Below are 18,158 nucleotides of genomic sequence, written 5' to 3'. Positions count from 1 at the left end.
GTCTACATGAAAGTCACAGGTATGACTAAACTGTAACATGTCAGTATCTGAGCTACCTTTCTACTAGCTAACTCAGCTAAGCAGACAAAGCAGAGAAATCAGCTGTGATGTCAGACACATTGTGTTTCATGCTGCCACGTGCAGGATGCTACAGCTGCAGAAACTCAGTTGCCTACAGCTTGTTTAGGTATTTGTACATGACATTGCAGCCACTTCAGTGATCCTGTGGTAGACATATGCTAGCACATGATGGCATGGTATAATTATAAAAATGCTTAAAGAAAGCACATATAGCTATATATCGAGAGATCTAATCTCCAAAATATGTTTCATCATATACAGATATACTGAGGAATGGCAAACCCTGCTTTAAGCAGGGAGTTAGACAAGAAAGTTTTTTCCATATTCTTTCCAACTCAAATTAGTTTACGACTCTATGGTTGCAGTCAGAGGTTTATGGTAGCTATTACAATAAAATATTAATAAAAATAATAATTAACATGAACTGTGGAACAATTAAGACTGAAAAGATGTGCTGAAATATTTCTTCTTTCCCTGTAAAATCAGATCCATTTATCTATTTTGGAGGAGAAGAAAAGCAACTTGTACATTTAAAAGGAAAATAGTAAAAATTGTAAGCAGTTTCTTCTTCACAAAAAAATCTTAACATCAAACAAAAAGAGAAGTAGTGAATGCTTTTTTATTTTGAGAAAGGAAGTTCTTAATTTGCCGTTAACACTATTCGTAACTGCACACAATTGAAGGCAAACATGGAAAATGAGTTAATAATAATGCTGTTTTCACTTTAACGTTTAAGTATTTTAAGAATCAGACTCCAGTGTTTTACTTAAAGGTAATTTCTCAGGCTAACATTTCCTTACACAGAAGTGAACCAATGAACGTAAGCAACATATATCTCACCTTATGTTTTATCAATTTCTTTAGCTTGCACTAGTCTTATCATATTAACATTTACTAATATTTTTATTCTGTGCCTAAGATATTAAATGTTTGGAGGTGTTCTTTCACTATTAACTTAAAAATCTGAGAGAACTGGCCAGTTTTTGGCCTAAGGTAATATATTAAGTATTTGTTTCTACATTATTTGAGTACTTGTAACACACTTTTTCATTTATGTAGCCAGTTGCCTTTTATAGTACCTTATATTTTGCCAACTACTTCCACTTTGAGCATCTTAAACACAGATTCTTAATGGACACATATTGAAGAATCACACTGCAGTAACATATATCTCTAACTTCATGAGATGACTCACCAAAGATTGCAATAAAATTGCTTATCATTCAAAAGTTGGGAAGTCGAAATTCTCCAAGAGGAGAGTTGAAATCCTCACCTTAGCCCCATCCCCAAGGCTCAACTTTATAACTGAATATAGTGCTGCAGTTCTCTCCATGATAATAAAAATATTATAAATCTTCAAAAGTATAAATGTTTCAACTTTATTACACTTTTTTTTCCCCATTTAAGAATAAAATATTTCACCCACTTCAGTTGAATGTTGTATCATAATGCACGAGCAATGACAGGAACATTCAAGGGTTTTAATGAGCACGTATTTTATCTCTGAAGAGTAAGTGGTATATAAGACAACATATAGAGAAGTTTGAAAGAAGCAATAAGAAAGAAGCATTTCCTAGTAGAGTTTGGACATTCAAATGCAGTTAGGCTAAACGCTTAGCCTATAGACTAGTCAAGTATCAGTTGTAGGCTTAAAATCAATCATACACCTAAATATTCCTTTATACAGTGCAGTAGTAAATGAAAAGTTTGAAAAGTATTTTGTTCTTGTTTTTGCTATATTTTTTCCTCAAATCTTAAATATTATGGTCTACCTTTTTAAGATATGCTATATATATCTTAAAACATATGCAATATACATAGCACACTATTTGTTGGCCTCTTTTTTCCAGTAACATTTTAAAAGACCAATAATACAGTAGATATTTAATTAGTAAATTATCACAAATGGGGCTTAATAATGTAAATACATGTTTATCTATCTTGACTTTTGGCAATAGGCTTGTAATTCTGAACTCATTGAAGTCAACAAGAGTTCTGACACTTGATGAGCATAGGAATTCAATCAGATTGTTCAAAGACGAGCAGTTATGTAAGCCTTTATTAACTTTTACACTCTTAAAAACAAGTGAAATAGCATACTGTTTCTGTTAAAGGCATTCCATAAATCCACTGATCTTAACAGAATTTGATCCATTTCAGTAGTCTTCCATCTATTAAATTATGTTCTGTGCTTTATAGCCTATCTAAAGTAATATTTGTTCGCAACAAAAATTCTTCTCTTTTATTTCTTTTTCCACAGCTTTTTTGAGATAAATTTAAAGGCGGTAGAAAGTACTAACAAATAATTTTCTCTTTAAAGTTACAAATCTGTTTTTTTCCCCCTGATATTAACCTATGTTAGCATCTATACAGTACTAAAGCTAAGACTAGTGAAGTAAGTAAATATGAAAGCTTTGCTTACACCAAGCTAAGATTTCAAATGCAGGATGCTTATGCACATTCCCAGGAAGAATTTACGAGCATGACCCTTGCTCTAAGCATAAACTTACAGTTTTCAACATATAGTATCCTTTTATATACTTATTATTCAAATGAGTATAGTCTAGTAGCATTCCAGTGATCTGGTTTAGGTATATAATTATTTCTCTAGAGAGATACATTGACTTGTATGACCAAAAAAGAATATGTAGAAACAAAAATTTCAAAGTATAGTCAGTAATCAATTTACTATCAAGTAATTAATTCAATATTGATACACAATTTACAAGTTATTAAGTATTTTCTGCACAAAATAATAGTATTTCACACACCAGTGTGTAGCATTATTTTGTATAATTTCACAACAAATACTTTTAAGACTTTTAATACTTTTTTAGTGTTCATCAAGGAAAAGTTCCCATTAACACCGTGGTTGTTCCACTGAAGAACTTCAGGATCTAACAGCATTTTTGATCCACATTATATTTTAGTTTGTTTTAATAAGACATAATATGCCACTGACATAGTCCATCTCCTACTTAGAATATATGGAAGGAAAAAGAAGCAAGTTCTGTGCATATTCACAAATAAAGTACAAATAAAGAAGAAAAATGTTGTAATTGTATGAAGAAAATGAGAGAGAAGCAATAAAGTCAAAGAACTAATAGCAAGGAAAACCTCTGCACTCCCTTGATCAGGAGGCAACTGCAGTTGAACTGAAGATCATAAGGTACACAGCACTTTGCATGGAAGATCAGCTATAACTGGAATTTTTTCTAAGAGCAAAAAGTATTAGGTCTCAAAGACATATTCCTCAACACTGTAAATGTAGGTAGGAATTATCAGTCAAAAAAATCTTTTTCATTAAAGCATCCCTGAACACTTAGAACATGTTTTAAAAATAGTTCAAACACAATTAAGGTTTTTTCTGTCTTTATCAGAGTAAAACAGCTTAATCTTGGGGAAAAAGACTAGAACATAAATGTGTCTTAGACTTGAATCAAGAAAGAAATACATCAGGAAAAATAGACTTGTTGGGAATAAGATTGGTACAATTATAAATTAACTCTTATCATAAAGATTAGAAATCTATTTTAGCTATATCTGTAACACTACACTCTTTACTTACCCATAATTTTCAGCTGAACCATTGACTACATGATCTGCCCATGAACTTGCACCATTGTACCACCTTTACAATGCAGTTAAAATAAAGAAATGTTATAAATAAAAATATGTATTACTAATAACACTTAAAAATCATATGACATGACCATAATGGGAAGCTTACTAAATGCTTCCAAATTATTTTGTACATTCCCTGTTTTCTCTCAGGTATGAGGAAAACCATGCCTTTTCAATTAAAACACAAGCAAATTATGTTCCATTTTTCCTGATATAGCTTTTAATACATTGCACGTTTATTCTTTTCAGCAGTTTAGACATGAATTTCAGTTCCACAAACACTAACTAATTCCTTATCTATTTTTACACAAGCATCTTCAGGTTTTCAATGTCTATTGAATTTGTGTAACAAAAAAGTAATTGTGGAGTTATAACACAAATAACATTCTATGTAGCAACAGTTTACTTCTAACTTTTTTGTATTTATTTATAGTCACAATATTATCAACTTAGATATAAAACTTCCTTTGTCACTATTGAAAATCCTATCCAAACTCTGCAGGATAAAATTTTTTATAGCTTGAATGCACTTATCTCAGGATTTCATGACTGTTCCTGGGAATAATATTTATTATTTTTTTTATTTGATGGGATGTTTGGGTTTTACAGTTATTTAAGAGACAAAAGAAAACTCACTTTACTCAAATCAAACAATTAATTATACCTGTATTTTTCTTCCGTTTACTACACATGGACTACCTAAACATTTGCAGCATCATCTTAGCAAATCAGTTGAAGACAACAGAAAATACATGTAGAAATATTTAATCTTAAGTAGAATCACTAGGAAAAAAAAGCCACTTTCATTTCAGAAAGCAGGGTACAAACTGTTTATATGCCACTAGTCCAGTATATTAAGAATATACAAAAATCATTCAACATTTGGTTAGGCAGTTTCAGCTGGGTCTCTGGAGTTCTGTATTTTCAGAATCTTGCTTGCATAAATCCTTGGAACTGTAATAGTCCCACTGTTCTATGATTTCCACAGGATAGTGAGTGAAAAACACGGCAAGGATTTTCAGAAAAGACTGAGGGACCATCATATTATCAACTTGGATAAAAATCTTCCCCTGTCACTACTCAAAATCCTATCCAAGGTCTATAAGATTAACTTTTTAATAGCTTGGAACCACTTAACCTTGGATTTTCTTGACTATTCCTGGGAGTCACAGAAGTATTTTTTGCATGACTCCATATTTTTCCAAACTTTTTCAGAATCTTAGGTTTTTCAAACTAAATAACCACATACCTTCCTTATATTGAGGGAAGACAGCATGGAATGCAGTATATGTGACTGTCACTCAGTTGCTCCTATCTCAAATTGGATGTTTTGGGGAATAGCATTATTTTTATATTGTTTGAAGCTAGATCAATAACTGGATGAAAGTTGCTTTAATCTAATTTAGTTTTAGATTAGATTTAGTTCTATGTAAATTAAAATACAGCTGGAGAATGACATATGTATTTATATTCTCCTTGATCATATGTATCCATTAAAACTGAAGACAGTCTCTCCAGTTAGCCATGGTTTTAAGTAAGACTATTCTGTAAAAGTACTTTATTATAGATATTATAAATATATAAACATAGTTTTAAAATTGCAATGCAATTTTTTGTTCAATATGAACTTATTCATAGCAAATAAAACCAAAATTTCTTGTTATTAGAAAACAATATCTGTTTTATCTATGTCCATATTATAAATCAGACACTGACTTAAAATGGACAGAAAATTATAAAAGATCTAATTGTATAAAGAGAAAGGAGTATCAACTTCCTTTCCAGATTTCCTTTTTGGACTTTACCTATCTCTTTAAACATGAAATACTGTTATAAAATACATATATATCCAGAAACACTCCAAAAGTTTTCAGATTCAATATGTCATTTTAATTATCTATGTTTGCTGCGATACACTATATGCTTATCAAAATTTAAGAAGAGCACTAGTACTTTTCAGTCCCAGCATATAAAGCACTCAAAATAAACTTGAAGGCATTCAGTTAGTCTTTTTAAAGTCAACATAAGCAGTAAGATGTCAAAAGCTGGAGACCTTCTAAAGTGTCTCAGGTTACTAAAAGAATTAAATTGAGGATTCCAAATTGTCTGATAGTTATTCCTAGTAATTGAAAAGTTTAGAGATTAGAAATATACTACTGTTAAGTGGGAGAAAGATCTTCAGTTGTACCTACCTCCTATGTACTGCTCAGTTTTCCTCACACATTTAATTTATAATTTTTTTTTTCAAATTAATATTGATGCTTAATAGAAATTCCAAATCAAGTTAATTGCACTGTGAATTTAAATAGCAATCTAGGCCAATAAAAAATTTTAGATTACACTTCATTAAAAAAATTACTCACATTTATCTACTTTTTACTATAGAAATTAAAATACCTTTCAGTAGTATAGGTTGTGTCATCATAATATGAATTAGGCACTCTTCTCTCCTGCCTAGTCCTCCTGAATATGGAATAAACAGCACAGATATTTCAGACATTTTAAAGAGAGCTTCTTTCATGACGTTTTCCATCACTATATTATTAAGATAGTAATAAACATAGAGCACATTTATCTACAGTTCATCAGTATATTCTGAACATATATCTTCATAGAAATAGTCATTTAAAATTTTTACTGTCAAATTATATACAGAAATCATTAACAGCATATTAAGAACACTTGATCAGTGCACAAATATTTCACAGGAGTGAGAAGTTACATCAATAGGAAACAATATTTGAGCAACTGAGAAATTTAATTAAAAGCAGAATATGGATGTTATAAAATTTCTGACTGTTAAAAGGAAAGTCAGAAAATTAAATGGAAGTAAAATTTTGTTTCCTTAAGTGAACTGGTAAAATTCTGCCTGAAAGAACCCTCACATCCTGCACAAAATGTGAACAGCTTTTACTGGCTTTCAAATACTAACCTTAAAAGCCAGGTGAAAAAAAAAAAAAAGAAGAAAATAGCAGGTAGAGTGCTATTCTCAGTGACTAAGCTGAGCTCTGAGATAGGTAGGTTGAAAAAACTATTTCATACAGTGAAGTTTTCAGTAGATTTTTATTTGTGAAGTACTGCTAATATTTTAAGTTTAAAAACAATTGTGATAAAAATCTTGAGAATGTCCTTCTATCATTGAGATTGTGTCCATTTCAGCCAATTTAAAATGAGTGACTATCGAATTATGAATCAGACTTTATAGGATTGTGACTTGGGGAATATCTTTAAAAGCTTAAGCAAAGCTTAAGCCATGCTGACTATCACATGAAAGAGTCAAGGAAATTTGGTATGTGGTACTGAGCAGCAGATGTTCTTGAGAAGGGCCTGGGTCCAAAGGGCACTGAAGTCTCTGAAGGTGCCTATGTGCCTATTGTACTTAAGCATATGCTGGAGTTAGTATCTTGCCAATGCTGCTTTCATTTCATTTGAGAGCCAAGCTGTTGGAATTCTTCAATAGTAGAAAACAAAATGATAAGTGCTGTAGCCTAAGAACGAAATCTGAAATTAAGATTTTTGATAATGCAAATGTGTCCTAGAACTAATGAACTAAAGACTATTAAAGCTGATAAATGGTAACTGAAATAAAGTTCAGTAGAGAAAAGATCAAAGAGAACCAAGTAGTCACACTGTGTGGAAAAAAAAAAAAAGAGAAAAAACTGCTAGAACAGGTCACAGGAATTAATGAGCTGGCTGTGAATGACTACAAGATAAGCAATGAAAAGAGTCATGAATCACAAAGAAGGTAAAGTAATTTTGACTGATGTACCTGTATGATATATTTGCCTGCAGGACATCTACACTGGTGGATTTGCAGTGTCATTAAGATACAAACCTCTCTGTCCCAGAGGAGGGGTTTCCCTAAATATTGGACTGTACAGAACAATGTTTGCTATTTTGATGAATAGTTGTTTCACATGCTAATAAATTGAAAGTAAAAAAGAGGAAGAGAGGTGGTTGCTTGATTAAGCAGATAAAACTAAGAAGACGGGACTAATATCTTGACCTAAAAAATTATTGTAATCTAAAGCATGAACTAGGAAAAAGTGTAAAGATATATGAGGAAATATTGCTTTAAAAAAATTGTCACATATTTCCAATAAATAAAATAATGAAGAGGTAATTAATTCACGTTTTTCAATGGATGAGGAAGAACTTGATAAAGATGCTGTAAATGGTCTTTAAATACCTAGAGAACTGCTGCAAAAATATGGAAAGGCAAAAGGATTAAAAACTAGAAAAAATGATAGTGGCTGTGAGGTACTCAGAGTAGTCCATATCTAGTAACTTCAATATAAACATTATACACAGGCAGCCCAGATTCTAGAGGACCGGAGAATCCAGGATCAGTTCCTAGGCCCAAGGAATCTCATGATACTGTTCTAACTGTGAGCTAGGGATGATTGACTTCATGTCAAGGGTCTCCTTTCTGACCCCAGGAGGAATTAGCTTTAATAGACTTCTATTCAATAAAGTTCTGGGAAAGATTCCCCCCACCTCACTAATTAAATTCCATCTTTTTCATATTTTTGCTGCACAGTCATCTTTGCCTTTTATTTTTCAATGATTTTGGTTTTAGAAATTAATTTCTGTAGAAATCAAGATTCAGATTTGCAACTCAAGATGTTCAAAGTATGAAAATTTGATAAGTCCAACTTTCAGCAATATCTGAACAGGTCACAGGTACAAGTGGCAATCTGAAACAGCTTCAGATAAATTTATGCAAATGTGAGTATATTACTGAGTCAAAAAACACTATAGAAAAATTTACTTTTAAAATAGCACACATATGAGCACATTTCATTATGTATTTTCAGAAAACAAACCAAAAATCCCTCTACTTATTAAAGTTTTGTTATATTATATTATATTATAATATATATTATATATATTTCTTTATATTATACATTCTTTATATTAAATTTCATATATAATAGCATCATTTCTAAACAAATGTTGGAAAGTTACAATCTTTATTATACTATAGCCTTGGAGAATTTTTAAAAGCAGTATTTCTTTGCATTATATATTTTGGCATTATAAAAGTTTCAGATTCTACTTCCTTTTATATATCCAAAAGCAGTTTTACATCTACTAAAAATATGGTTACATATGATCTGAATTCAGTGCAAACCATAATGAACTTCTAAGTGGAACTCATATCCGAAGGACAACCATGAAGAGTCCTTTATCAAGAGTCTTTTAGTTCTTGCTATGAACATTTTCACATGACCTCTCTTACAAATCAATAGCCATGTCAACAATTGTATCTGCTACTGGAGAACTGGAGCCACCACTTCCTTTTCTTTGGCCCACAGTTTATCAGATTTATATCCTTACTTCTCCCATACCACCATGCAGTCTTTTTTGTCTTTTGCAAAATGTCCGAAAATGTCTGAAAATATCATAGCCACAGTGTTACACCATCATGTCTTGTTAAATCTCTTAAATGCCACAGTATTTCAAGTATTTCACAGTATTTCAGTTTCATAGAAATTACTATGGACTCAATTCTCTGCCATAAATGTCATACATAAATAGGAATGCTGATGTGCTGTAATTAAACAGAGGTATTGCAAATGTATACAAGTACATGGAAGTTACAGAATAACATATATATATAGCATATATCTACAACATAATCTTATGCTTTTATTTTTCACTCTAATTTTCAATTAAGCAAAGTATAAGATTTTAGAAGGACTGTTTCTGTATATTTTGAAGTAGATAGATTTTCCTCATTATTTCAAAGAAAATAATAATTACTTTAAGCACTTGAGAAAATTCCAGCAAAAAATAGAGGTCTACAAAGACATTAACAAATAATATCCATATAACCCAATTTATGAAACTGACTTCTATAAAGGTATTCAGCTTCTCTCGAGATTTACTCATGGTACTGAGTAGCCATTTTTAGATGCCTACATACTCACAGAACATAATATTTTATAATATAAAGCATCTTCACGACATTTATCACTTAAAACACAGATCACATTCTCAGTTTGAAACCAAAGCACAGCACTGTCAAAGTTTAAGTGGCAGAGCTAACGATACGCTCCACATCAATTATACCTCTCAAGATCATAGTAAGCACCCTCAGAATAGGTACGGCACATCTTACGGGAGCGAAGTAATCTGATTGCGTCTTCACAAAATAGAGGATACATTGTGTGATCCTGGCTGCCAAAACATAAAGGGTGAACACAATGAAAAGCAACACAAAGATGAAGTGAGGACAAAACAACATGAAAAGCAAACAATGTCAGCAACAAAACAAAACACTTTGGTGAATTTTGCAAAACTACTTTGAAAAATAAAGACATATAGACCTCCAGCTGAGACTACAATAAAGGAATCACACTCCAGTTTTATCTGTTGGCCACTTTAACGCAGCCATACATCTGATATACTGTATGAGAAAATCAGAGTATTGGCAGGTATTTGTGTTTGTTGATTTGAATAATATTCTTTATTGACTTCTTAAAAGACATTGGAATTATGTAATATTAATTATATAAATAAAGCATCATCTTCATGAACCACCAATTATATATCATTGGTAATGAAAAAATGTTTAAAAAGGGAAATATGAACAATAACACAGTGTTTGTCTATACATTATATTAAGATTGCTAATGCTGATTTTAATGCAACACTTCCGAGTTTTCTACCACTATACACACACTTATAAAAACATAAGTGGACATGTAGGTACACAGAAGTACATGCATGATCCACACAGAGGAAAACATATACCTGACATCTCTGTAATGGTGGTCAACGGACTGGGTGTACCGGGAACGAAGTAATGTAACATAACGACTGAGTAGATGGCAAAAAGAAAAATACATGTATGAGACAGTAAGATGGAGAACAAATGGAACACATCCAACAACAGAAGACATGAAAATCTGAAAATACAGGAGCTACAAAAGCATTGTAGCACTGAAATTAACAAAATTATAAATCTGATATACTAAAGGTAAAATTATCTGAGTGATTCACACATTTATTTTGAGAAACCAATGGGATTAAGCAGAGAGCTCAAATCTAGGATTTTCTACATTATTTCAGTTACGATGCAAAAAATGTACAAATCTCTGTCTGAAAGCAATCTCAAGAAGTCAGATTGTCTGTTCCCCTGCTTGAAGGCAGTGACAACTTCAGTATGAATATCCCAACATTGGGAAACCTGTCCCCACATAGCTTGTTCTAGAGCTTTCCCATGTCTGAGTGTGTTTTCCTAATATTTATCTTACTGTGATATACAATGACTTTCAAGAAAAGCTTTGTTATTATTTATATAATGCAGAGACACATCATCCATAAAAGAATTTGACAAAACCCAAATGCATGCATTTCAAAATAATAAACCCAAGAGTTTTATATTTTGGTTTTATTTTGAAATTATATTTTAAAACTTATATACCCGTATTTGTTACAGTACTAGGTATTTTCCAATTACCAGAAAAAGAAGAATGCTATTTTTCTTTTAGTACAAATATGTGCACACAGTACAGGAAAAATGGTTTTAAAAATAGACTTTTTCTTCCAATGTGCAAGTACAATTAGAATAGAGGATCCACGGATGCTCTGAAGCTGGGGCAATTTAAACGAACATCTAATCACAAACGTATGAGCTGATTTCACAAGAAACTTGGAAAACTTCATGTTTATCATCCGTTTTTATTTCTTAGATCTTAATTTGTTGATAAATAATGACTTTCAGGTAATTGAACACATTGTTACAGGTATCTGTACATTTATCATCTTTGCCTCCTTTGCATGTGAATAAAATGTGTCATTGGCCACAAGTAAATATTCCTTAGAGAAATATTAGTTAATTATGCATAGTACAAAAGATCTTTGTGTTCACTTCTTGTCAAATAAATGCAAAACATAGTCATCACTATAAACTTTGTAACTTAAGTCCCTGATTAGGCAATTTAAACTTTGCAGTTTGTTACAGGAATGAGGAGCCATGTACAGTTCAGAAGGGTCCAATTTGACACTCTACATAAGATGAGATCCTAAGAAGGCCTAACAATTAAGAAAATAATCACAGAGCTACACTGCAGGCTGAAAACAGTATTAGGGATCTTAAACTTAGGCAGAGACTTGAGTAAGCAGTCTACCCATAACAGCCTGGCAGTCAGCACACTGTCAAGAAGCATTAAAAATAATTCCATTGTGTTCTTAACATTTCTACAAGAAGGACATTCAAATATAAATGTAGGTATCTACCCCACAACAGCTATGTTATATGTGATGATGACAAACAAGTGCAAACCATCTTATTCTCACCACTACACAGTGACATTCCAAGTCTATATCATGCAATCATAGAATTGTTTGGGTTGGAAAAGACTTTTGAGAACATCAAGTCCAACTGCCAATTCAGCACTGCCATGGCCACCACTATACAGTGTTCCTAAGTGCCAAATCTACATGCATTTTGTATATCTTCATGGATGGTGACTCATCCACTTCCCTCAGCAGCCTGTTCCAAAGAATATATCCTTAAATGACTTCGATGAAACTCTGGAACTAGCACCACAAAATTCTTGCAAATATTACATTACTATTAATAAGCAATTGTTTCCAGCTGGTGGATGACATTTTAATGTTAACAACTCACTTTCACTTCCCTTTTTATACCTACAGTGAATTATCGCAAAGTTTTCTTGATATTCTTGCAAAAATAATAGACATCAATAAATATAATGTGTTCTATCAGTTTAAAAGAGCAAAGCTTCAAACAAAAATATAACTTCCAGTAGAGTATGTGTTGCAGAACATGAATTTCCTTTAGGAAATAATCTTTAGTGTCATACTTGGCCTGATCCTCTGGTATTACTGGCTATTCATATTTTTTTCCTATTCTTTAAAGCCCTCATTTTCCATGTTACCTAACTCATAGCAGATAACAACTCACTATAAAATGTTATTACAATGAGATTATGTCTGTATTCATTAAGAAGAAAATTGGTTCTATCCATGTATTAATGCGCTTCTTTGCTAAAGTACAAGGCATTCTTCATAAATCAAGAATATATGACCTAACAATGTTTGTGCATTTTTCATGATATATGTAAAGTCATAAAAATAACAATTTCAGAGATATTAATATAATCATGTATGTCTCTTTGTTTGGAAATAGCTTCATTTGAAGTATAGAAATATTTTCCATAAAATACACATGGTTAGTAAACAAAAAAAAAGGAAAGGTGCATGTCATATCTGTATGGAAGAAGACTGACATCACATAAGTAAAAATGTGATAGTATTCACATGAAGAGATTGCATATTTTTCTGTTTTAAAATCAATTCTTTAAGTTTTTATAAATATGTTAACAATGTAACACCAAATATGCCTATGACAGACTTAACTATTACTGTCCAAAACTGAAACATATGCAACTTTCATTTGGGTAATAGTCTAAAACATTTTAAATCATAATGCAAATAAATCATAATGTAATAAAACCATTAAGCTTTGCACTGTCAGAGTGCAAAATAACTCCTGCAATGTTCCAGACCTGCATCTAAAATAAACATGTCTTTGGAGCTGTTCCTGAAAATCATTATCTCATAGGCACATGTAGATGAGAACGGTCAGAAGACCATGGAGATATGGATAAGGTTTAGATATAGCAGATTTTTTAAAACTCCAAGGTACATTTTCTTTTGGCAAACTTCACTTAGACTTCTAGTCTCTTACCACATATTTCTCACTTGCTACATTATAGTAGTCAATGGAACAAGTATATCAAATGATAGTATGGCAAAATTAAAATATTAGTCTGCGTTTTCACAGATCTCTGAAATATTGTGTAATTTGTTACAACTAGCATAGACAGAAAATTTGCAGCATTTTCTGATACCGCCCACCCTCAGAAAATTCAATGAATCAGAAGGGTAAGAAAGCATACATCTGTCATTCAGTGACCAATTACGTTGTCTAATTGGAAGTACTTAGTATCCAGAAACAGGCTTGACACACCAAAACAATCTCACACATGCACATCCACAGAGTGCCTTATTACATCTTGACGATCTTGACGATCTGATTGGAATATCCATAAATAATTCTGAATGCAAAAAAAGATGTTCTGTTCCACCTTTAGAGTCCTCATGAACCAAACTCAGTTGACACAAGAAATTTCTATCATCCTGTTACTGTTTATCTATTCTGGCAATCAGCTTTTTCCAGTGTAGTATCTGAGTGTAATTTAAGTAATTGACAACACTACTACCCTCCATTTTTAGTAACACTCTTTTACACTTTTTCAACTAAAATAGCAAATGTATGAAAAGTATTGAATTTCAAAATCTATGGATTTCTAAAAATTAAACATACTTTTTTATTGGTATTAATTTACTTTTAACCAAATACTCCAAAACTTTTCATATTACAATTTCTGAAAATCTATCAATGTGACAAAATAGGAATTAGTTTAATCAGGTTGCAAAGAAATAAGTGTTTCTTTGGGTCAATTAGTCACAAATTTAGGGGGAAAAGAGCCATCAAAAGTAAGTAGAAGGGAAAAAAAGATAGAGCTTTCATATGAAATTCAGGGCAAGTACTATGGAAAGGAATGAAGTAAAAACCAGCCAGGTATCAAGTTAGGACTTTATGACTGAGTACAGAATTGCTCAAGGAAAGAAGAGGCTAGAACTAGTACAATGCTGCGGCTTCATAGAAAAGGTGTGCTATACTTCCCATTAGCAGCTTACTCATTCCAATAATACTAATCAACTACTACAAGTAGTTACTATTTCCAATTAGTGAGGACAGTGATATGATTCTAAAAGTTTGGATTCTCATGTGAACAAAGCAGGACTTCATGTGATTTGTGGAAGAATGTTTTCTGTGTTGCTTCATAAAGTGCTTCCCATGTGGTTCGTTGCACATGGGAAATCACACCTAAAAACCACATAAATAAAATGTGAAATCAAGTTCTCAGTGTTTAGAAAATGCCATTTAAAAACAAAACATTGATGTATAGTTTCCCCTGCTACATTTCATAGAACAGATTAAAAGAATGAATTTTTTGATAGTTTAAGGTTTTTTTTCTTTATGTATAAACATCATTTTTTCCACTAATTATGGTATGGATGCTTTTTGTCACATCAACTTTAAAGACATGTCTGCTTATCTCCTGGGATAGATGAAATCCTTGAAATATTGCAATTGATTGACTTTTTTGAGACTTCAGCTGAGAAATAATAGCAATTAACAGCAGAGAATTTGTGAACTGATGAATTTGTGAAGATGACTTTCAGCAAGAAAATCGGTATGACATTATGACAGTGCTCCCTATAATGTGTTTTAAGTTCTTGGCACAAAGGGCACAGCACTGAAAACTTTATCAGAACTACATTATTTTTAACTTAGGCGTTCTGTACATGCATTTTATTCTGAGGAATGTCTCTAGGACTTTTGGTAGTTGGTTACTTGTTTTTTAATGTGTCCCAAAGGTTCTAAATCATGAGTAATTGCAAATATAGCTACATTTGCAAGACTGCACTTCTCTTGCCACCTTCATACTCCATCCCTCTGTTGAAGGTTACCAGCCTTCAGCAGACACATGGAGGCACCAGGTGGGTGGTGAAGATAATGGTGCAATTTAACAATGATTTCACTTTGAAGTAATGTGCCCACTGTAAATAACAGTAACTGCAGAGAAAACACTCACTTGTCTGCCTTCCTTACTGCAGAGCTGAAATATATCTGTGTGCTCGGGCTACAATCCCTTCAGCAGCTAAATCCCCTAGGGCTCACTAGTGACAGCCCTGGAAGAGGACACTGTATTTGGCAACATTATAGGTAACTGAAAGCAGAAATCTGTTAATGGAAAGTGTAGGAATCCCACTGGCACAATCTCTAGTAGAATTTTTACTTGCAATTGTAGGCGTATATAGACAAAATAAGTAGGATGTAAAATATACTACTAATGCACATGCCATTATTGAGATTTAAGTTGATAAATACATTTAATAACACAGCTATAAGCAAATTTTCAGCAATACGTTTCTTTTTAACTGAGTTTATGAAGAAGCAAAGAAACAGTGACATGGCCCACCCACATATGAGTACATATCCATATGATGTATGCAACCACAAAATGCAGAATCCTTGAATTTACACATAAGGAAATCAGGTATCCTTTTTACAGTACAATATCTCTGTATCTGTACTATACGCTTAAATGATTGCACTACTAAATAATAAATGACTACTTAATTACATAATATTACATAGGATTTACTAAAGAACATGAAAACAAATTTATCCATTAAGTTTTCTGGTTTTTACTATGGTGGAATGTCTCAAAATCCTCTTTTCCTACTTTTCTCATACCTAGCTATTAACAATGTAGGATTTGGAATCTGCTACTTATATATAAAGCAACTACTAACGTAAGATGACTTTTAGACATGTAGAATTTGCTGTTGGTCACATTTAATTTTCTTGATAAATAATGGAACAGATAATTAAATGGCATCATCTAACACGCAGGAGACTCATGGTAGTGAATTCTTTGGTCTTTACCGGTTTGATTATACCAACCAGAATATTTGGCATGTATTTTTGCATTTACTTTATGACATGATTTAAAAAAAAACCTTCTTTCAATAGCATGAAACTAAAAAAGTGTTGCACAAAATGTCTGTATGTGCTAATGAAATCGTCTCTCAGTAATAGTGGTGTGATAGTCATGGTAGTACCAGCATATCAACATATTATCTTTGAAGGGATTTAAAGATAATGGAGAATATTTGTTTAAATAGCCATAGCTATAAATACCCCATTATTTTAACAGAGTAGATAAGATTTTTTTTTCTTTAAAATGGAACCCGTGCAATAGTCCTGATGAAGGGATGGCGGACTCAAAATTTATCTTCTTTTTTCTTTCTTGTTTGTGTTGTGTTGTAAGTGTCTAGCTGAAAAATCTTCGTACTTCAGAAGTGTTCTTATATGTTTCTACTGCAAGACTATGTGAGTTAGGCATTCTTTGAAAGCTCTGGACCAGTATTTCTATGATAAACTCACAATTTCACGCCTCAAGAAAAGCACATCTAGGATAAAGAATACAATTATCTTAGCATTTGCTAAATAGTATCTAGACTTGATTAGAGCTGTGGGTCTGAGGAGAACTTCCTTATGCTGTCTTGATGTTTGTGACTACCTGCTGATAAGTCTTTCAGAAAATAATACACAGATATACTTTTGGATGATATCTTGGTTTTGGAACTATGCTAAGATTCTCAGATGGGTGCTCAAATTCACCTAATTATATTGCTAACTAAAATATAAAACTCTGAGGTCAAATCTGTCTCTTACCAACATTTTCTCTATAGTTTGATTAGTTTCAGCTCCTGCAGTGAGGTAGAAGACAAAACTGAAGTTTATAAGGTTATCCTGTTACAGATAAAAGACCTTATGGAACTTACTGTTGTATTAGGTCATAAGTATTCATATTTCTTTCCATTACAAATTTAGGATATCTCATAAAAGAGTATGGTAACTTGCAAAAGTATTCCTCATCTTTTGACAAAAAGGAACTAGTATATCTATATGAAATATATAGGTAATGTGTTAACTTGACTTCCCACTTTGAGTTACCAGTATATTCACTACAATTCTGATAGTTTTGATAGTACAGCAACAGATAGAAATTTTAACTTTTACTTTACCCTGCCAACAGAAACCAGTACATTATTTGATAGTGACATTTGAAATATTTAAATGATCAGTGTTCAAAATTAAAATTACCTGAAACTATTTTTTTTAAAAATGGTCTTTCATCTTTATAAAAAATAATTTGATATTCAATTCTAACTATTTATTCTGTTTTGAAGGAACATTCATATCATTAGGCTTGAAGTCATTAGACATTTCAACTAACTCTTTAGAGTCATATTCATTAGAGAACTTTGAATTATCTAGAAAAGGAAAGAAAGAATTTACTTACTCGTATTTACAGACATATTTTAACTTAGCAACTGCACATTTCTACAAGAACGTACTTCTTCTAAGTCCCTTTACTACAAACAACTCCAAGAGATAAATGGAAACAACAAAACATCAGAGCCATGGGAAAGTACATTTTTTCAGAACAAATCTTTTTCAGAGTTGTGTGTGGAACAAAACAAGGATGACAAGCACGGAGATTATAGATCTGTACAAAGGTTCCATTTTCCCACTCCTCCAAATGCCTGCAGTTCCAATAGTTTTCAGAATCAATACCATTCAAGAATTACTTTATGATTTGTATACACACTATTGTTTTTTAATATGTAACGCAAATATTTCCTAATAAAAACTGAAGCCTAATAATATTTTCATTCAGAAAACCACTGTCAAATACACAAACAATATAAAACATTATAAATGTTTGGGAACAATCTTGCCTAAAACCAATACGCTTCAGATACTGCATGTT

General features: G+C 32.0%; 1 protein-coding gene across 27 annotated transcripts in view; it reads right to left on the bottom strand.

The window, feature by feature from the left end:
• RIMS2 (regulating synaptic membrane exocytosis 2) overlaps positions 1 to 18,158 on the bottom strand; it is a 466,103-nt gene that overhangs the window by 131,946 nt on the left and 315,999 nt on the right. For 9 of the 27 annotated variants that reach the window (XM_061995374.1, XM_061995385.1, XM_061995381.1 and 6 more), the window contains one exon: positions 10,465 to 10,530. The exons of 16 other annotated variants lie outside the window; for them this stretch is intronic. In XM_061995374.1, the coding sequence (XP_061851358.1) occupies positions 10,465 to 10,530 (66 nt within the window). Of the gene's footprint in view, positions 1 to 3,649; positions 3,713 to 6,102; positions 6,169 to 9,780; positions 9,889 to 10,464; positions 10,531 to 18,158 lie in introns of all 27 variants that reach the window. 2 more of the 27 variants (XM_061995367.1, XM_061995366.1) reach the window with 1 other exon arrangement.

Source organism: Colius striatus, chromosome 4 (genome assembly GCF_028858725.1).
Source record: "Colius striatus isolate bColStr4 chromosome 4, bColStr4.1.hap1, whole genome shotgun sequence".
NCBI lineage: Eukaryota > Metazoa > Chordata > Aves > Coliiformes > Coliidae > Colius > Colius striatus.
This window is presented reverse-complemented; position numbering and strand designations above follow the sequence as displayed.